The following is a 22203-nucleotide window of genomic DNA, read 5'->3' on the forward strand; positions in this document are numbered from 1 at the left end:
TCCTTTTATGCACCAATAACAAAATGAATACAAAAATCATTTTGCTACCTGCAGATCTGCTTTTCTCCCTTACTGAACAAAGAAGACCTCAAAAAAGTAACTTACGTTAATCATTAATTTTGCACCTGCCTTGTATTTCAATAAGCAAGGTTTGACCAAAGGCTCGTCAACACTTTTCTTTGAACACTTCTACAGTACATGTAAAATGTCCTGTGTTTAACAATACTCAGCACACGATAAGATATTGTAGTACATAAGCCTTTTATTAAACATTTCCAAGATTCATATATATAAAAAAAACAAGTGAAACAGGACCCATAGAACATGAACAGCTTTAAAAAAAAAAAAAAAACACCTCAAAAGGTCACCCCATTCAACAGGATTAAATTAATGGAAACAGACAGAATGTGTTTGGCAGGTATGTTTTTTTCTGTCTCCCACAACCAGTAATATATGTAATGCACCTAAAGGAAGAATAGTTTGTGCAGCAGCTCTAGCACTGTGACACAGCAGGTGCCAGGAATGTCTGGGCACTGAAGCTGGAAGAGACTGCATGTTAATACAGGGCAACAGGAGAAACCAACTTTGCAGCCACTGAAAAAGGCACCAGATTGCTGTAGGCAGAGTATTAAACCTGCAACTGATGGAAGCGTTTGGCAAAGTTATGGGAACAGGAATCTTAAAACTAGAAGTTGGCAGAGAATAAAACTCAGCCAGCTACACTGGGAGAGCTTAGCTCTGCTTGTGCTAATTAGCACTAAAACACAGAACACCGCTTCCTTCCAGTCTCAGTAGAATTGAGGAAGCAGACTGCAAGCTTAATGCTTCTGTCCTCAGAGTTGTGTATTAACCAGGATTCAGGAGCAGTGAAACAAGCAACTAAAGTCTGCGCTTGGGTTAGACAGAAGTTTGAGTCTATTTTCTAAACCACCAGTCAAAAGAGCAAGCATCTTTGTAGCAACCTTGTATTAGAAATCACATCAGGGATCTCCAGTACAAAGGTCAACATACAACTGAATACTAGATTTGAGTTTTTAATGACTTTCATATTCAAAACTTGTAGGTTTTTGTTACAAACAAGATCCGGTTGGAAGTAATAAGTTTGGGTTCGATATAAATAGGAGTTTAGATTTAGTTAATAGATTGTAATAAAGCACACCCCAGGGGGGCAAAGTACAACCCTGACCTTTGACCCCAAGGACACAGGAAGCATCCAATATTGAAGCACAGCAATTCCCCTTTCACAAGACTAAGACTATTCTCTTGGTTTAGGGTCCCGTTAGACCTGAGGTTTAAATAGATTTTCTGTATACAAAGTTTACACAGTACAGTCAAGGTCTATGATCTGTGTTCAGAAACTTCTCCGGACTTCAAGACCTAGTCTCGTTCCAGAGAGAGGAGGTAATGCAAACTGAGCTTTTGCTTTGTTCTATAAACAGTTGTTTTTTTAAAATGGATTTTTGTTCAACAAAATGAAATACTAAAACTACCCAACAACATTTCTAATTTGTTCAATAATTTTCTCTTAAGGTTTGCTAGATCAGGCTTGGGATTTGTTTCCTCAGGTAAACCCCATGCTGGATCAGGTTCAATGAGATTCCAGCTGCAGAAGCACCAAGGGCTTCATTATAAGATCTGGGATCTCTTTTTCAATAAAAAAAATCACTTGAAGCTGAAAACACATTGAAATTTAAGACACAAAAGGTGATCGCTGATTCTGACCAGGAGGCAAAGAGGGCTACAATAAACGTGCCACGGAAATTCACCTGATTTATCTTTATTAAATACAAAATACCCCCCCCCCCCAAATAAACAAAATAAGTTGTGTCAACAGGTGTATTTTCTTTCCAACCCTTATCAGGGCAAGCTGTACAACACATGCCTTCAAGATCTGCAGATGAACATGGTTTGTAAAGGAACAAAACACAGCCCATCTCTATGACAGCTTTTGCTTTTGGCTGCTGGGGTCCAATAGACCCTGCTTGCCCTGACAAGAGTTAAAGGGATGGGATATTCTAAATGTCCGATTGTTCCCCACTCCCTCCAGTGGCGTGTCGGAAGAGGCTGGGAGCCAGTGCATCTAGGAATGGAATCAGCTGCCTTTCGGAGGTTGAAGGTCAGAGCAGTGGAGCGCAGCGCCCAATCAGAGCATGCGGGGATTGTACTCTGGCAGCTTTTTCAGCCTCTCTTTGTCCTGGTCCGTCTCATTGCGTGCAATCACAAGGGAATGCGAGTAGCCCATTGCCACCTGGGACACAAACACAATGCAAGATAATTAATTACGCTCTCTCTTAACAGCGCGTTACCCTTTCAACACACACTGCAGCAATGTATTAGTAAAATCACAGAGTTCCATGTACTCCCTTCCCTGCGGTTTACTATCTTTTAGCCAAGTTCACTCTGCTGTTTAATGCCAAGAAACCAGGCATTGGCTGTGACTCTCCTATCCAACCGTTTAAACGATCACCAGATTAACAAAATAAAAAAATTGCCTGGCAGTCAACAGCACCAGTGAATTTAGCCAAGTTTTAATTGTTCTCCTGCAGCAGATTTGATCCTCTGCCTTAAAAGGTTAACAGAGACTCCTTCTCTGTCTCCTCCAGATCAGTAACACTTACCTGCTCAGCATAAATCCCATCCAGCGTCTTGATTTCCTGGGCTGTGGTGGACGACTTGGGCTTGTTATCCCCATAACCCTGGAAACAGCAAAAACACACAACATGCATGTTAAAGCGTTACCCGCGAGTCATCCACACACCGCCTGTCAGTTTTCTTGGGATTTCTGCTCCCTGTCGATTGCATATTTTATACATACTGCTTATGCTATGAAATGCGAGAACACTTGCGTGAAGTTCTGTCAAACTTACTTCACTATAGTTTCAGCTTTCGATAAAGTGTTTGAAGTACTCATTTAACCAATGTACAAACTGTTTTTCATACATGTATAAAAACAGACAGAACATTTCAGCAAAGAAACACCAGACGATCTTACCAGCTCTCCAAAGGTGGGAGAAGGTCCCCAGCTGATTGAGCTCTCATCTGCAGCGATGATTATACTGCTCCTCCTGGAAGAGAAATGCCAAGCTGGTCACAGAGTTATAGCCAAGATTCAGTCTACATTAGTCACACAATAATCTGTGCCAAGGGATGCCTGTACCAACTATCACAGCTTCCATGGAAGCAAAAACAAAATCAACCCTTTACTCACCCACAGGCCAGGTCCCGGATCTTCCAGCCACACAGGTCTTGCACAGCTTTGGGGTACATAGTTGATTCTCGGGATGTATTGGTCACACCCCAGAAAAACAGAGCCCCTGCAAAACACAAGTCATTCCATCAACGTCAGGCTTTGACCAGGAGTCACCTGGGAAGTGACAAGCATTCAGAAAATGTCCCATCTTCGAATAAATCAAGTCATGCGACACAAATACATCCACATTGCAATAAGTCAAGAGCTATCGCACGGTCCCTCCCCTCCTCTTACCTGTCTCGCTGACTGCAAAGGAGCACTGGTAGCCCCCGTGGACCTGCATGGCGCCTCGGCCTGGGAAGTCGAAGAGCTTGACCAGACGTGGAACCATCTCGTCCTTCTGCTCTGCGTGCCCGAGTCGCCCATACCCTCCGAACCCCCAGGAGAACACTCGCTTCTGAGAGTCCAGGACCAGCTGAAGAGAGACAGACCAGGCACTCAGCAAATCGCAGCCACAAACTGGGTGGTTAGCTAGAGCACACTATTCAAAATGTATATTATCTTCCGTCTACATTTTGAAAAATTAGGATTTGTGTCCCTCTTGTGGCTAGATTTGGTTAAGACAATTCAGTTACTGGGATTTGCTCAGAGATCTGAACTCCAGCCCCAGAGAATAGAGTTTCCCCGCTCTAGGAAGGTTCCTCACCGTGTGATTGGCTCCACAGGACACATCCCGCACCACCACGTTGGGCACTGGCAAGACCTGGCCATCCTTTGTCTTCTCAACAAAGATAGCCACCCTCCTAGCGATAAGCTCACAGTCAAACTCGATGCGCTGGGCACGGGCGATGAACTTCCCGTCAGAGTTGTGCCCTGCAGGTTAATAGAAAAGCAGGTGAGCTCACGATATACACGATCACCCACAGGAGGCTCAAACTAAACCCAATTTCACGAGGCATACTGTGAAACCTGCTGCTGAAGGGACAGTTTAAAAATGTTTTATCATTAGAGAGACTCAGAGACAGTGTGAAAAGTTCAGTGTACAATAAAACAGTCATCGTCTAATATATATAAAAACTTGGCCTGCGCTAGGATTGGCACCTTGCAAAATATCCATTTACTGCCCTCGCAAACACTGCAGTTATTTCCTTCCAGCGAAAACTACCCTCAAATTCTGCCAAAGCCGGCCATTTCAATATGACAATTATCCTGGCTCGTTTACTATGCGGTAGATGACCACCCTAGTGCTTACCTAGTTGTCCGTACTCCGGACACCCAAAGGAGTACAGGTTCCCTTTGCAATCCACAATCATGCTGAACTCTGCTCCGCATGCCACCTTCACGATGGGCTGCCCATTGTACTGGATCTGTAGGGAGAAAGGGGCGGCAAGAGGCAGACGGGTAAGAGACAATATATGGAGTGGAGAAGAAGAAATAGAAAACACAGATTGAAAAGCACTGACCTGCGCAGGAGTAGGAACCGCGTCTGTCTGGTTGCCGTGCCCAAGCTGGCCCAGTTTATTCTCCCCAAATGAGAACACACAGCCGGCCTCTGAACAAAAGAACAGCTGTGAGAATTCACACTCCTCCATAATGGACAGTAATCTACATCACTCAATCTACCGGGGCAGCACCTTTCAAAAACACAGCACTACAAAAAAACAAGTTAGCACAAATCCACTCAAGAGCGCCCTCTACCTGTGAGAGCCATGGTGTGATTGCGCCCGCAGGCTGCTGCCACGATCACCTCGTCCTCCAGTGCTTCCACCAGTTTGGGCTCTTCCACGCGCTTGGTGTCTCCGTGGCCCAGCTGCCCCTTCTCATTTCGGCCTGAGGGAGAAACGCAAACCTTAGCTCAGCATCTGTACTCACCTTTTCTGCAATTGCTCTTTTTTGAAATCATTCTCACCCATGTATCGTACTTACTACGTGCTCTTACTTGATTTTACTCATACAAGCAAACAGTTACTATAAGGTTTAACCCTCTGCGGTCCATTGTCGGACTGGGCCCGACATTGCAATTATTCCTCACAGGTCCTTTGTCGGACTGGGTCCGACATCATTATAGCAACGCAATAAACGGGTGTTTAGTCGTTTTTTCTCCGGAAAAAGCCGAGAAAACCATTCAATTGCCGAGTGGTAGCGACAGGAGCCGAGACAAGTCGGGAAAAAAAAAAAAAAAAAAAAAGGCGTATTTCATGAATAGTCATACATGGTATCAGGTATCAGATAATGGGCGTCCATAATAAACAAGCTGGCTAAGTGCGTCAGCGCACTGAGACTATCATGGACATTTGCAGAGCTTTTTTCAGATGTTATAGTAATAAAATAATGATAAAACGAGTGATCTGGAGATGATCGATCGGTATGTACGACTATTATTATTATTATTATTTATTTCTTACACAGCTGAACGCTATAGCAAACAAAAGGCTGGGGAGGGGCTGGAGATGCCTAGTGTGTGCTTTGTTGATATGCAGGGCCATTTAAACCCGTTTGACTGTGAAAAAAAATACTTTTAAACAGCGCGTATAAAATTAACTGCGTGTGTGAAAATTAATTAGACCTGGCGTGCCTGACGCGCGATTAATAAATGGACCGCAAAGGGTTAACTGCACTTAGTCGAATTCGCTCTTACTTAAGTTACTGTATGCCTTATTTTGCTCTTACTTGAATTGATTTTATTGTACTTTCATATCTGCTCTTATCTGTAATGTAAATATTTTATAATGCGATAACTGGTAATGTGATATTTTATAATGCAATACTTTGTACTGTGATAACTTTTAACAACTGTAAGTCACCCTGGATAAGGGCATCTAAGAAATAAATAATAATAATAATAATAATAATAATAATAATAATAATAATCTGGGCTCCCAATACCAGTCATTACCACACATTCTATAAGTTCTAGTACAACGCTTCAGCAACCTCTCCAATAAGTATGCTGGATGCTCAGCATCATGAAAAATGGAACACCATGATCTACAGCCTACCTCCAGCTTGTAAAAATAAAAGAGCGACATACTCTCAATAACTTGTGCTAAAGAATGTCCTTACCAGGTTTCACCACAATTGGATAAGTGGTTTTCTAGATGCATGTAAAATCTCTACAGAAGTCTGACAGACGTACGTACAGGATATGCATAAACAAACGGATAGTATCTTCCATGAATCTTATATTCTAGTACTTCACTAACGCAAAACATGCGTCTCCTTGACTTGGTTTCTTATAAAATGTAATTTCTCAGACCACCCCTGTATATATAAAACAACATTTTGTTTTACAGAACCTTTTTCCTAACTTCAAAGCACTTACTGTTCAGAAACACTTCAAACCAGAGTGGCCAGGTGTTGTGCTGTTGCTACCCAGTCCCTCCCCCCGGTACCTACCCCAGCTCCAGAGCTTGCCCTCTGTGGTGATGAGCAGGCTGTGTGCGGAGCAGGGACCCGACACCACAGTGCTCACCTGCACCTCGCTCAGGCAGCCGTAGCGGTGAGGGCCCCACAGGTTCTGACCCAGGTTCCGGTAGGCAGCTGTCAAAAACAGAGACAGTCAACAGCTTTCTCCTTCCAGCAACAAATCTGGTTTTCAAAACTTCAATATATTGGATTACGACTACAAATGAACACACAACCTAGTCTTCACATAAAGTCAAAGTCAAAGTACAGAAAAACATCTACGTTACTGTAGCCCGGACCCTACCTTGCTGTTTCGGGACTTCTTTACGGCCTATCAGGTCCCAGTTGGTGGCTCCAAAAATTAGAAGCTGACCCTTGGCTTTGGATCGTTCAAGTTTCTGTAAAAAAAAAAAAAAAAAAAAAGGACCTTGAATTAGGTCATTCAAGTAACCGTGCTTTTATGGCACGTGAAATACAAAAAACACCCAGTAATGGGTGCCCCATTTTTAATATAAAACAAATGTAACTCATTGCTAGATAAATGCAGTTTTTTTATGGTATTTAATTAAATAATTATATTGTTTGGGTATAAATATCCCTGGGAACGTGCACGATGTTAAACGTGAAGGATGGTCGCTTGAGGTCGCAACAAGTTCCTTTTCACTTAACCTCCTTTTTGTTCAGGAGTGCGTAACGCTGCTGTATAAATGTCAGGTGAAACAAGGAATGCCTTACGATCTTTTCCTTGATGTCGTCGGGGACAGTGATGGGCTGGAGGCTGGATTTGCCGGACTGTTTGCCGGGTTTCTTGGCGTTTTCCTGCTCGAAATCGTCAAAGTCGTCCTCGCTGCTGAACTCCTTCTCTTTCTTCCTGCCGCCTCCTCTCTTCCTCTTCATCCCCCCGTTCCCAGAGACCTCGCTCACCTTCTTCCGTGGCATCGTGTCTGCAGAGCAGAAAGCAGGGGTAATATTGTCAGGCATGGCCGGTAAAGACACTGGGGTTTGTGTTATTGATCTAAACAAGGGTTGATCACAATACCACTGCCAAGAAGATTGTTAAATTAACCCTTCTTTAGGCACCATGAAAGCCAACATCTCTTTAGTTTTGATTTCTTTCTACTTTGTGCTGCTGCTGCTTTGGAAAAAAACGGTTCTTAACTGAATTAAAGCAATCCACCATGATGACTCACCTAAACAGCATTTAGGATGGCACATTAATGAGAGACTGACCCAAAGAACCTACCGATTAAAAACAAGGAAAAAAAATCTTGCTGAATTCTGGTAGTTAAACTAAAACAGCACAAAGCCACCAGACTGCATGTGCACAATGGACAGCAGTACAGACTCCTATTGCAGTTACACCCAGGTCTTCAGTTTGCAGGACTAATTCTCTTGTGTGACTAAGCTCAAAGCAATGCTTTAAAATGGCTTAATTTGGCTACAGGAGTCCTACTAAAACTATAAAAGGGAGGGAGGGAGGGGTTACATTTTTACCCCCAATTCCATCAACCTTCTCTTAGCTTTGAGCAGATGTAAAGGGAGATTTGTCAGATTCATCAACCACACACCAGACTGTCAAACATGCTTTTAATATCAGCCATATGCAGAGTTTAAATGCAATAAAGCTGCCAGCTTTATAAAATTAACCTTGTTTTCCAGTAAACCCACTTATTTGAATTTCTCTTATCAGGAACTGATTCTATTGCTAGGAAGAACAGCCCTGTTTTGTATGAGTTATAAGTTCTGGGAAAGTTATAGACACTAGACCATGAACTGTACTGTGAATAACGAACTCAAAATTGCCTGAGACAAGATCAGCAGTATTAAATATTTCCAGCACCACCCCAAACTATCGACAAAGTCGGGCAAGGTGGTACTTCACCCGAACAAAGCATTAGCCCCTAGGGTTATAGCGACAGAATGGGGGAGGCACTACCGTCTGCTATACGAACAGACACGGAGTCCATCTTAAACACACTTCCAAGCTGTGCGGTTTATCACGATTACGCGTGCCAGTAAAGCACACACTCCTTATAACATTAGCATCTCATCAACATAATCGATGGTTTGTCGTATTAATGAGGTACCATTATCATTCTCTCCTAATTCCCGTATTGTAATATATACAGTATGAAAACAGCGTACGAAAAGCAATTTGTTTAAATGTTAGCATCCTGGATCACACATCCCTCAGGGATATTACGGTTGGTAGGAAGGCGAACAAAAAGCCGGCGATGGCACAAAGAACTGAAAATACTGCTCGAAACCTTTTTAGTTTAAATGCTGCAGGTTTTTAAATTACAAAGAGCCGTTACACACACACACACACACATTGTTGACAGCATATCATGATGTTAAACTTCACTTAGATATATAAAACCCGTTACTACAGCAGATGACCAGCAGCACTTTACATACTAACAAATGGTTTTATAAAAAAAAAAAGTTCTTCCCCCCAATCAAGTTTCATTTTACAGCTTTTAAAAAGTCAAATATTTCGCAGTTCAACCCCCTAGCAAAAATCAACGAAAACTGTATACTTTTTTTGTACAGGCCTATAAACATGTCGAGTGCTAAGCAATGCAAGCAGGGTTAATACATTTCATATCGGATCAGACTCCAGGGCCGTTTCGTTTCCTTTGTCTCTGCTCAGCTGATAGGCTACACAGTGTATCAAAACCAGACATTTCCAAAAAAGCATTTCACACATATAATACAGATATAATTTTACGGTTCACAAATATCAATAAATACAAAAAACGTTTGCATATAATAATCTTTTTTAAACAATTAACCAGTAAATAAAATAAATTAAGATATCCAATTCGAAATTAAATTCACAGATGCATACCTTAGCGTCTCAAGAATATAATACCGTAAAACTTTCTCCCTCCGAAAAGTTGAAGAAATAAACTTTGATGTTCGGCAGCGTGGCTGTTTTTATTCGGTTTAAATGTGCGCTGCTTCTTCCTGGTTTACTGTCCTAGCCGCCTGTCTTCCTCCTTTATTTTGAGTGATTTTGAACAAAAGAATCTGCAGCCTGTCTCATCAAACCACGTGGGTTAAGCCTTCATTGATTGCTAGAATAAAGTCAATTTTGCTATCGGTTAAACAATACGTACTGATAGAAAATGTATATGACAAAAAAAAAAAGTTCCTCTTAATAACGACCACACCGTGTCCACTACTCTAATAAAACTGACGGTTAATCAGTTAGCTTTTCTTCTCCAGCAAATTGTAAACGAGCGCTAAAGTGAAGATATCTGATTACGTCTAAAAGGTCAATACGTAACAAAAGCCCGCCCACTTTCCGTCTCTGTCTGTCTTTTTGTTAAAAATGTAAATATGAGCCGAGAAGAAACACACAAAATAGAAACACATGCGGGGGACTTGAGAGACGAAAAAAGAGTGGAAAACAGCTCAATGAGTGAAAACAGCGCCCTCCTGTGAGAAGGAAGACTAATGAAAAGTTGGGTAAACCTGCAGTTCTGTGCTGAGTGAGGCGCGACTAGTGAAAAAATAATCGGACCGCAGACTATAAGGGACTGGGAGGTTCTCAAATTCAGGGATTTACACGGAACGCCTCGAAGTTCTAAATATGAATCATCAGGTTACGGAACCTACATTTGTTCCAAGCGTAGTGAAGCTATCATATTATGCTTTAACATGCTTGAACATGCATTCACTGTGTTTCAATGTTTTTATTATGGTAAACTTTAGTTAGGTGACGCTAAAAAGAAAATAAATTAACCCGTGTACTTTCAAAGAAAGGCACTGTAGTATATTAGGCACATTTTCTTCTATCACATCTGACTGGCTGATGGCTGTATCTGGAAACCAGTAATCACGTTTTGATGTAACGACTTTAGCCATCAGCAATTGTAACGAGATGCTTTTGAATAGTGTGCCTCCATTGCCTCATCTCACCAGCAGGTGTCAGCATTACACTCTATAAATTAGACGGCACTATCTATTAACACCTACAAATAGACATTATTATTATTATTATTATTATTATTATTATTATTATTATTATTATTATTATTATTATTATTATTAATTTCTTAGCAGACACCCTTATCCAGGGCGACTTACAATTGTTACAAGATATCACATTATTTTTTTTTTTTCATACAATTACATTATTTTTACATACAATTACCCATTTATACAGTTGGGTTTTTACTGGAGCAATATAGGTAAAGTACCTTGCTCAAGGGTACAGCAGCAGTGTCCCCCAGCTGGGATTGAACCCACGACCCTCCGGTCAAGAGTCCAGAGCCCTAACCACTACTCTACACTGCTGCCCATCGCACATCACTGGTGCTTCACAAACCCTGTTGGTCCCGGCAGCTGGGGCAATGTCCTCTATTGTCTTGGCAGCTGGTACAGTATATAGCTCGCTAGCAACCTACTGAGCCAAGTGTTTGGTGCCAGAGCCCCAAATTCTCCAGCCTATCAGCCTTTCTGCCCATCTTACCCGGATTGACATTACTGGCCTATGCTACGTAAAGCATCATACCACCTTAAAGCTGCAGCCACAATACATTCATTGTAATGGTCAGAAACATCTGTGAGATGGACTGAACTTTCAAAATAGAGTGTTATTTTCTTGGCAATACGATTATTCATACAAAGTATCACTGAATTAGTTCTGCTGTAAATTGAATCAAAGACGCACAGACTTGCTGTGTTGATTACAGTCTAGAAGCGATGGCTTCAATTGATTGTTTGTTTATTCAGCTCTTGTTTATTGTATATTGTGTTTGCTTGTGACTGAGTCAACATCACTGGGCTCTGATGAGCAGTTCCAGCAGAGCTCTCCAAATGACTGTACACACCAGGCCTGGTTTCTGTTCACAGGAGAGTGCAGCCTGTTCAATCCAAACATTTTCCCCATCCTCATTTATTTTCAGATTTGACCCAGATCTTTGAATTCTGTTCTTTGATAGTGGTGGGGGTGGTTTGTTAATGTGCATTTCCTAATGATAGCCATCCACTGCCCCAGCCAGAGTCTGTCCCAAGGCTCTCAGTCCTGAGAGTCCCTCCTTTCTCTCCGTTTCTCTCTCTCCCTCTCTCTCCTCCCTGCACTTTGCATCTCATTGGTGCAAAAGAGACCCAGAGCCTTGTGATTGGCTAAGAGCTTTTGTGGTTGCGAGGGTGGGAGGGTGAGCTAGAGAGCGAGGAGGGGGGAGAGAGAGTGAGAGAGAGGAGGTTCCTAGATTCAGCAGCTTGCACAGAATACTACAGCATTTCTTCTTGTGGGAACGCACACACACACTCAGACACAGGATTTATTTGCTGCTTTCTCTGCATCTTGGAAGAAGGGGTAGGGTCACCAAGCTGGGGTTGTACTGCAAAGCAATGGGAGCAGATCGAGAGAGCCCAGCTGCTTAGGACCTAGGAAGACAAGGGGATTCCTGAGATTAAAAGCAAAGGAGCTGCTGTTACTAGCTGGTAGCAATCCTTTTGAGGAGGAGGAGGTGAGTAAGTGTCCATTCTTTGCCTCTCTGTGCAACAAAGGCTGGGGTGCCTGTAGGGGGTTGAACAGTGGGGCGCTACTTGTTCATTGTGGGGCAACATGAGCGCTTGTGCAGTGGGAATGGAGGCTAGTTGCCTCAGAGCTCCATAACCAGAGCTTTATATAACGATTTTAAGATGAATTCCCCTGGTGACGACCTCTAAATTTATTGTCAGCCAGACATGCAGTACATCAGCTGAAAAACAAGCCCAACTAGTGGGAATGCTGGCTTTGAGGGAGGCTTTTAATACACCTTTTTGGAGACTGATCTTTGATTCTGCTGTTTGCTGTCAACTATACTATCCTCTATAGTTAGTGCAGCAAGCAGTCCAAGCAAAAGAGTCGTTTAGTGGCATTAGATTAATTAAAATAAGGAGGGCGAGGCCTGGCAGTGCAACACAGACAACAGTCCGAATCGAGCACAAATAGACAACTTTAGAGCTTTCAGCTGTGGAAAAAACAATTTCAATATTAACTCAGAAACACATGGATCTCAAAGTAGCAGGTTGAAAATGAGGCTTCAGACTGTTAGGATTTTGATTCCTCTGTTTCTATGGCAAAAGGACAATATTTGCTCCCAGACTGGCCTCGACTTTCCCCAGGACCTCACTTTTGTCACTTTGGCCTTTTTTTTGTCCCACATCTTAGAATTTGGGCTGACCTGTAAAATCCTTTCATGACCTCCTACCAGGTTTTATTCTCCCCTTCCCAAACTACACAGCAGATGGGACGAGGCAACCCTCTGAAGAAGATTCTTTACTATTCTTTAAAAAACGGTAACGTCTAGAAAAGACTTTATTAAAACAGCCTTCGATTTATTTGTTTTAGGTTATCAAAAACTTAATTTGGGACAAATATTTTGATGAACCAGAACTAAAGTTCTTCCAATGAAAGATTTTGTCCCAGATCCCCTTTATACATATGAGAGTGTAGTTGGTATAGTTCTTTTATTTCTTAGGAATATGTGAGCTTCACATTGTCTGAAAGAGATCCTTTCTAACTCTTGCAGAGATTTAAAAGTATTACTGAAGCACTTTAACTGCAGCTTTTGCCTCACATGCATGCATATCTGAGCTGAGCACAGGTGCTGTCAAGACATGACAGGGTTCTGAGAGAACTCTTCAGAACTGATATCTATCAGGTGTGTCTAGACCCCCCTTTCTCCACTGTCTCACTGTTTGAGAGCCACAATCAGGGCAAGGGTTTTGAATTAACTTTATAAAACTTTATAAAACTTAAGAAAAGTAAGACAGACCATTCAGCTAAAGCCATGACAGGCATAAAGTGATTAGACCAAGAGTATTTTTCACTTTTGATCGTTTTATAATACCAGTCCTAGTCCTGCAAAAAACTATTTTAGTGGCTATTGAATGTATTTGCACTGTGTATCTGTATTTACTATGTTAAAATCTGCAATTAAAGACTTCAGGAACTCAGAAATGGAATCTACGGAATCCCTTTCTGGTCCCCAAATTCTCGTTTCATAATTCCCTCCACTGTTGTAGCGATTGGTTTAGTTTTGGGACAGGGGGTCAGTTTGATTGAGATTCCAGCATAATAACGCGGGCTTCTGTGACGAGTCCTCTTAAATACAATGAGATCAGTGTGCGTGACAGTGAGGCGTCGGTGGTGCAGGGGTGCAACTGTGTGTCAGAGCAGTGGAATGTACTGTAAGTGTAGTGGATGTGTGACACTGCTGTTGTGTGTCTGGGTAGCGCTAAGTATGGTGTAATGGGGTGTGTGTTTGTGAGGCAGGGTGCTACTGTGTACATTTGGTATGTATAGATAATAATACAGTGCTTACCTGTGTTTGTTTTTTCTTGTGTCAAGTGGATCTTGTGATTCTGTTGGTAGTTCATCTGTAACTTTAACCACCAAATCGTATTACAGTAATACTAAACACTTTATTTACCACATGTGAATTTTAAGTAATAACACACTACTGTGCTGTGCTTTATACCTTAAAATAAATTGTAAGAAATAAAAACTAAAAACTAAAAAATTAAAATATTATTAATTTGAACGTACCGGTACATCCTGTCGTATATTATTACTTATTATGTACCCCAGAGCAAAACTACCAAATTTGAGGAATATTTAAACCAAGATCCAGAGTGCCGTACATATCACGCTCCCAGAGCCAAACAGCACGCATGTATCAGTGCGCCATTCCGATTTCTGACAGTACAATATGATTATGTATGATATCGCATTTACTTAGAATGCTAAGAACATTGTGGATACCCAGTTCTGTGAGAAAGCGAGCCGAGTGCCTGACAGAGGCTACATTGTACTGAATCCGGTAGTCTAGGTGTGTGATGGTACAGTATGTGTGCTGGCTGTTACACTGTATTTGCTGTATCTAGGGGGTGGATCCAGGCATATAAATGTGTTGCAATGATTTGGCTGCATTTCCACAGTGATTGGACTAATTCTTAGGGATTTCTTCACGGTGCTGGGAAGACAGGTATAGTCGGCATAGTCCTCTGCAGCATTATGACATTGGCTGGATTTTTGAGGTTTGCTAGGAGACAGTCTTCAAAATCCAGGGTAATCCATTTCATAATGCAGCTATCAGTGCTAGTACTGTATGTGCAAGTGAGTAGACAGCAGGTATAGAAGATCCATGTATCAAAGCCCTCTAAGTAGCAGTATTTATGACAACAGTTATTACACACATACGTTGTTCTGTACCCAGAAAGTGTGCAATTTAGCAAGACATTTCCATTGACTGTGCATTCTATATATGTTAATATACCTTGCCCCTGTCTCATTGCAGTAGGAGTCAGCCCCAGATTGGCCTGTTCTGTTGAGAACAATCCCTGTGCTGTTTCTGCTGTGCATTTCACAAGCTGCTTTCTGCTATTGTCTATTGACATGGCCTAGCCCTTTCTCCTGAGAACCAACAGCAGGGCTGTAAATTATTAATGTGCCCTGATCTCTGTGCAGTGGGTGAGGGTTAGGGTTATGAACCTGCTGTGGGTTAATTGGGGGGGAAAGTGCTATGTGAGACTGGGCTCCCCAGTACAAAAATACCACTGGGATACTAATATATTCTAATACCAGCGTATTACCCTGAAGAAGCCATAGGAGAATAATTACCAGGGCCACAGCATTACCAATACTTGCTACTCAATGGGTTTGCAATGTATTCCACAGTGGTCCTGATACAGAAGCACATAGTATGGTGCTGATATGGTACCTTGAACTGCATTGGATGAGCAGTCTGTATTGTTTCATACCACTGTGATTTATTTCTGAGCTGCCTCCCTCCATTAAAACACAGCCCTGCCTATACTGGGATAACAGTGCAGAAGCAAGCCTGGATCTGCAGCACACACCAATGAGGAATTTCACAAGCGCAGTCAGCAGCCATCATTACCTCAGAGAGCTGCCAAAACACAGCTGAAGAGCCCCTGGGTCAGGAATGAGAGTCTTGAACCTACGTGCAAACTCAAAACCAACCAGTGTCAATTTCACATCGACTTATTTAAGGTTTCATGTCATTTCAAATCCTTTCTGTTAAAGATATACCTGACCTGTCTTTTAGTTTCTGTAATTCTGTTCACCGTGAGGAGGGTAATAGTACTAAGGATAGCTAGCAGATGGTGGGGGTAACCTATTGGTCTTTGCAGGAAACAATATGCTTCTGAATTGATGGAAACCTAAAGCCATTGGTTAAATGTACCTTATTACAATACTTAATTGTTTTGGATTTGGATATTTCAGTTTGGAGTTTATTTCAGTGTAATTTATTGTATTTATTATTAATAATACTTTTAGACAAGGTCATCTTTAACAAAGTATTGGTTAACTAAAGTTAACACGGTAACTTACAGGCAGGGCTACGTTTCTGCTTTTTGTATTGAAAAGTACTGTCTGAAACCGGTAATAGTTGTTTCTTTGATTTTAATACAAATAAAGAAAAAAATATACTATAGGGGGCATACAAGTATTTGGGGTTGGGTTGGTATTTCCAATAGTGGTTAATAGGCTCTGCTACAATGTAGGACATCTTTAGTGTTAGGTATTGGATGTCATTTGTACTTAATAATCAACAGGTTAATGGACCAGCCTTTTACCACTGGAGGCACGGGTTCAAATCAGGTCAGAAGTGAAATCGAGGCCAACAGTCTGTGTCACAAAGCTGCCACACAATGCAGGACAAAGTATTAACCTTCACAATACATTTAAATACAAATAAAAATAAAATAATGAAAAGGCTGTAGCTCTGTTTTTTTTGGGTGTACACCAAGGTTGGCACAGCACGCAGAGGCTTATTCTAATTATTGCTACACACCCGGATTAGTTTTATTAACTGTATTTGAATATGGTTGGCTTTGGCTTTATCTACAGGGCAGGTGTATCCACACAGAAACTTAACATTACTCATACACCTGTAAGCTTTGGGTTTCTGTTTCGCCTCCATCCATAAGATTAGGTCAAGGAAATGTTTTAACAGAAGATATATTCCAGGAGCATCCTGCACATGTGTTATGATTTTGCTTAAAGAGAGCGCCCTCAGGCAAGAGGTATCATGTATGCACAGCGGTGTCTTTCAGTGTATGCACAGCGGTGTGTTTCAGTGTATGCATGCGGTGTGTTTCAGTGTATGCACAGCGGTGTGTTTCAGTGTATGCATGCGGTGTGTTTCAGTGTATGCACACAGTGTGTTTCAGTGTATGCACAGCGGTGTGTTTCAGTGTATGCACAGCGGTGTGTTTCAGTGTATGCACAGCGGTGTGTTTCAGTGTATGCACGCGGTGTGTTTCAGTGTATGCATGCGGTGTGTTTCAATGTATGCACAGCGGTGTGTTTCGGTGTATGCACAGCGGTGTGTTTCAGTGTATGCATGCGGTGTGTTTCAATGTATGCACAGCGGTGTGTTTCAGTGCATGCACAGCGGTGTGTTTCAGTGTATGCACAGCGGTGTGTTTCAGTGTATGCACAGCGGTGTGTTTCAGTGCATGCACAGCGGTGTGTTTCAGTGTATGCACGCGGTGTGTTTCAGTGCATGCACAGCGGTGTGTTTCAGTGTATGCACAGGAGCCGTGTGTTCACATGGGTTCAGCTTGTCTGTAGATAGACTCCTGGAGTCATGGCTGTTCCTGAGCCTTGAGACAAATCTATAGTCTCATTCACCTTGCTCCCGATCGACAGTCTTTTACCATGAAAGAGGTTTCTTAAGGGTGCTGAATGAACCCAGATTTCAATATTTTCTTGGTGGCTGTAAAGGTGTAATCTACCTCCGCTTGACAGATCCACAATCAGTCTTGAAATACCAGATGGGAGGATTTCTGCTTATTAACTGACTGGGCTACAGATGATACAAGCTAAGGGACAGGGAAGCAGTGTGGTCTAGTGTTCAGAGCTGAGGGACAGGGAAGCAGTGTGGTCTAGTGTTCAGAGCTAAGGGACAGGGAAGCAGTGTGGCTTAGTGATTAGAGCAGAGGGACAGGGAAGCAGTGTGGTCTAGTGATTAGAGTTGAGGGACAGGGAAGCAGTGTGGTCTAGTGATTAGAGCTGAGGGACAGGGAAGCAGTGTGGTCTAGTGATTAGAGCTGAGGGACATGGGCCAACAAATAATGACCAACAAATCAGCGCAAACCGACAGTATTACCTTGTTCTGGTAGTTGGTGTCCACTCTTTTATCTTTAAGTATGAGAGACCTGTGCACTAGGTTAGGACAGATCAGTTCAGGTCAGAGTAATGTGTTCCAGTTCCTTAAGGAGTTCCTTCTTCACTGACTTCCTTACTATCTTCATGGCTTAGTGTCCCTGTGAGTGGATGAGACTGACTAATCCCTCTGGTTCTGAGGGAGCGTGTGGTCTTGTTGTGCATCTGAACTCTGGACATTGACACAAATGAAGGTACTAGCTGCAACATTTGTCTACTTGGCTTAAAGGTTTATTCAACCTATACCCAGCTCAGATGTGACACAGCTGGATTTCATGAGAGCTTTAACAACACCAGGGAAGCCATCCATCTCATTGTTAGGGGCAATCCCTGGATAACTATGCTGGTGCTGTTAAATGTTCTAATTCAGCCATGGCTTATCTCTGCAGGGTATGAGTTGATCAGATCAACCCCTTAGTTTCTTACAGCTATACAGAGGATTGAATGTTTGAAGCTATGGATGAACCGTAAACATCTCATTGCCTTTTCATCTTTTTTGATCAGGGGTAAGCATTAAAGGCTATCGAAGGCCTTAAGACCTATTAGCCTTTCATTGTGCTGACGATTGATGGTTTGTTTTACTTGTTTCTTTTAGTTTAGCAGATTAACTTTACTCCTGAAAATGACCAGCAAAGATCTGGACTACATCTGTTAGCTATCTCTTCTTTAAAGGCTGAGAAAAGATTAAGGTTTTTGGATGACATAAATTCTCTGAAAACTGGAGTAAACGTTTGTGGTAAAACTTTGTTTTCTCTCATCGGTGTTCTTCCATGGTGATGTCACCCCCCCCGCAGGACAGTGAAGGAGCCAATCCAATGCTGGAATTTTCTGCATAGGAAGTGATTTTGCAACAGCTGAAATACAAAGCAGATGTGTTGCATGCGGAGAAGAGGGTTCAATTCCAAGATGTGGGAGTGAGCGCTTGTGTTTTTCTGGAGAAATATTTTATCATCAATACAAATGAAAACAGTGAAATACGAGGGGTCAGTTGAGACAGTCTGCAGCTAATGCTGGTGACAGTCGTTCATTGGAATGAGTTGAACATTGAAGGAGGAAGAGGGGGAGTAAGAGCTAACACACTCCAGTAAACTGATCCGATCCAGGGACAGTAAACCTTGAACAGGGTTTCTCTGGTTATTGGCTGAGTAGCAATCCTCCATGCCTTCTGAGCTTACATTCTACAAATCCTACCTGTTATGCACTTACATTCGATGTAAGGTCTCAAATGTGCAGTTTTGAAAGACAAACCTGTTATAGAAAACATGTATTTTCACTTTAAAACATGCTATCTGGTTCTGCACTACAGTAGGTTAAAGAGATATCTGTTCGCAACCCTGGTTTGGAGGTAGTCTTGCACTTCCTTAGTCATTTCACCTGAAAAGTGAAATTGCCAACCTGTCGCTTTAAGACACTGCGGAGCTGACATGAACTTGGATATGATACAGACTTTTCGGTTTGCTTGCCTTATGCCACATTTCCGTCAAACCAGCTTGCTCCAGTATCAAACTGGGGCTGCAGCCGGTTCTATCCGCAGTATACAATCTACAATCCAATCTGCAACCGGACAATACACAAAAGTCAAAGATCACCTGTAAGGTTTTGTATAATTACTTTGTAGAAATAATTTCACCAACATTAAACATTTCCATGACTTTATAAAATATTCACAGACTGTGGCAAAGTGCCCCGCCCCTGTGTGCATTTGTGTGTTCTGTGTTGTATGTTGCGTGCGTGTGTGTGTAAATGTTGGTGTATAGTCATTGGTACACGGGATATAGACGGGTCTGTGTTTCACATATTATATTTTAAATACACGTGAAACACAGACCCGTCTATATCCCGTGTACCAATGACTATACACCAACATTTACACACACACGCACGCAACATACAACACAGAACACACAAATGCACACAGGGGCGGGGCACTTTGCCACACAGACTTCATGTTAAAATTTAAAACCCACCTCTAGCATGGACAGAAGGCTCCGATCGCAGAGCAGTTGGATCCATTCCTGGTTTTACTATGAGTTTAATAAGACAGACCTGTGCTTGTTAACTACACACTATGGCACATCAAGCTTGTATTAACACCTGGAATGGGTGAAACTGCTATGCAATAGGAGTTGTATTTCCATCCCTGCAGTGTGAATTGCACAGAGCATCCTAACTGGGGCTGAGAGAGTCCCAACTGAAATCAATTTGATCTCGATATGATGCTGATAGAAATGAACAAGTCTGATATTCTAAATAAACCAGTGTGATATTCAGGAATATACTGTTGGTAAAGTTGCCTACATAACAGTCACTAGAACAGTTTCATTCTTTATTTACTTTTATCCAGTTACAGCTCTGAGAATCGTGTCTGGAAGAGAGTAGCTGAATTGCACTTTAAAAACAGTTTAAATCTCTTGTAGCTGTGATGTACTCCACTCTGCTGTGTTTCTATATTGTTTCTATTTGTATTAGTCTGCCCTGTTCTGAAGCGATGTGTGTTTGACTGGGCAGTGTGTGTGTGGTGTCTGTGCGCAGTTCACAGTCTCCCAGCAGTCAAATTCTTTGAAGATCAGGCCTGTCACTGGGCAGGCTTCACTTACTGGCTCCAAACGGACAAAAATCGGGGAAAACAAACAAGCGTGAGGAATTACGTAAAACACCTTGTTTCCGGATGACAGATTATTGCTAAGTGGATAGAAGGCTGCTTAGCAACTAAAGCTTTCTAAAAAGTATGCATGAAATACCTTGGTATGAGTAAGAACTATCCCTGTTAAAGTAATGTATCCTTCTTCTTTAGATTTACTGTGCATATCATTTTCTGTTTCAGGCATCACATCTTGGGTTGCTTTTCAGGAGTCAGAAGTTAAAAGTTCAGGAGCTTTTCTTTAGTTCTAGTTGCTTACCATAGATACATGTAACATAGACTAGATCTGCCAAAGTGCCTTAGAAGTAAGAGCCAGCGCCATCTAGTGACCTGCCACTTTGCAAACAAGTTTCCTTCAGTTTTGCTGGCAATAAGCTGAGCATTAGGTGATGCTGCTGCTTACTAATATCAAGACACTTTATATGTAGCCTGTATTATATATGTCTATGGCATGGGCTAGACCTGGAGAACAGCTTCTGAACTCAAAGCACCTTAACACAGACTTTAAAAAAAAACACAATATTTGCAATCATAAAAACACAAAGAAATGTATTTTGACACTCCTAACTCTTTATAGCATCATGAACTGGGCAAGCTCCTTCTGCCTCCAAGCCAAGGCAGACAGTGTCAGGCAGTGATCAAGCTCCACACAGAGACACATAGAAATCTGCAAAACTGAAATAGCACTTCCGATAAACTATATTTTCCAAAATAGAAAACGGATGAGGTCCAAGTTTTTCTAGCATGCAAAACAACCACTTTAATAGCCTTCCTTGGAGAGCGTACCCTGGTTACAATATTTAACAAGGTACTGTAGACTTTATAATGGAACTAAACCTTACTAGGACCCCATCTAATGTTAGCTTTTGGAACTCCCTTCCAATATCCAGTCTTTACCTAACAAAGACGGGACTCATTTCATGCTTTATTATGCTAAAAAAATGGTTGCAATGGGTGATAATGAATCGCTGTCACAGCATTAACAATGCAAAGAAGCTTATTCTCCGAAACAGTTTAATAGCAGACTATAATCTGAGAGCAGAAACATGTCCACTTTTACAAAGAGATACAGTACAGCAGAATTGAGCAGCACTAGCACTGTAAATGATTCAAACAAACCCTGCAAGACATCCAACAAACAACACAGTTGACTTTATATAAAGTATATATTTGAATGTCTTACAAACTGTATCATTTTAGTACAATAAGATTTACAATACTGTATGTAGACCTACCTAATGTGCACAATGGCCATTGAACTGAACTGTAGAGATGTGGGTATAGAGCTGTGTCAATTTCATGACAAAGCAGCTCTCCTCTGGTCCCAAAGGGACTTTTCAGGCATTTACTGAGTGAAACCCATGGGTTATTTATCAATCTGGATGTTTTTTTCAGTTTGTGGATATCAATACAGATTAATGACTTTCATATATGATAACATAAATACAGTTTCACAATTATTGCTTTCACAGTCCTTAGCTTTACTGTATCACAGAAACTGTTTCACAAACCTTGATGTTTGTAGATTTCTTTCCACTGCATTTTCAGACCCAAATGCTTTCTGTAATATACGATAATGTTTCATATGCTGTAACGCTTTACCCAACAAGCATGCATGTTAAACCAGAAATGTAGAATTCCTGTCTGTCGTGTATTAGGTTAGTGTTGAAACATGAGGGGCAATGACACTGGCTACAGTTAGACTGACTGGGGCAAGCAAGTGAACGCACCCCCACCCTGAACACCCTGCCTTTTAATCCTGTTCCTCTC

General features: G+C 41.8%; 2 protein-coding genes across 5 annotated transcripts in view; one reads left to right on the top strand and one right to left on the bottom strand.

The window, feature by feature from the left end:
• Positions 1–242: 242 nt before the first annotated feature.
• On the bottom strand, positions 243–10009 carry LOC117432085 (protein RCC2 homolog). The gene is made up of 13 exons (XM_034053535.3): positions 9447–10009; positions 7331–7539; positions 6900–6993; positions 6587–6730; positions 4889–5020; positions 4654–4742; positions 4443–4557; positions 3897–4063; positions 3485–3665; positions 3209–3314; positions 2993–3065; positions 2619–2696; positions 243–2248 (listed from the first exon to the last, which is right to left on the bottom strand). The coding sequence occupies exons 2-13, from the start codon at positions 7532–7534 to the stop codon at positions 2144–2146; spliced, it is 1488 nt and encodes a 495-aa protein (XP_033909426.1). The 5' UTR covers positions 7535–7539; positions 9447–10009; the 3' UTR covers positions 243–2143.
• A 1785-nt stretch (positions 10010–11794) lies between these two features.
• Positions 11795–22203, top strand: part of LOC117431976 (rho guanine nucleotide exchange factor 10-like protein) — an 82739-nt gene continuing 72330 nt past the window's right edge. For 2 of the 4 annotated variants that reach the window (XM_059002059.1, XM_059002061.1), the window contains exon 1: positions 11795–12078. The gene's annotated coding sequence lies outside the window, so the exon portion shown is untranslated. Of the gene's footprint in view, positions 12083–22203 lie in introns of all 4 variants that reach the window. The other 2 variants (XM_059002060.1, XM_059002062.1) reach the window with 2 other exon arrangements.

This window comes from Acipenser ruthenus, chromosome 27 (assembly GCF_902713425.1).
Source record: "Acipenser ruthenus chromosome 27, fAciRut3.2 maternal haplotype, whole genome shotgun sequence".
NCBI lineage: Eukaryota > Metazoa > Chordata > Actinopteri > Acipenseriformes > Acipenseridae > Acipenser > Acipenser ruthenus.

What these genes read in the sequence shown, in the direction of transcription:
- LOC117432085 (XM_034053535.3), bottom strand. Translation starts at nt 7,534, where the DNA reads ATGCCACGGAAGAAGGTGAGCGAGGTCTCTGGGAACGGGGGGATGAAG. An exon ending in ACGACATCAAGGAAAAGATC is followed by an intron (nt 6,994 to 7,330) that starts GTAAGGCATTCC and finishes TTTTTTTTACAG; the next exon opens with AAACTTGAACGATCCAAAGC. An exon ending in CTTTGCAGTCAGCGAGACAG is followed by an intron (nt 3,315 to 3,484) that starts GTAAGAGGAGGG and finishes TGTGTTTTGCAG; the next exon opens with GGGCTCTGTTTTTCTGGGGT.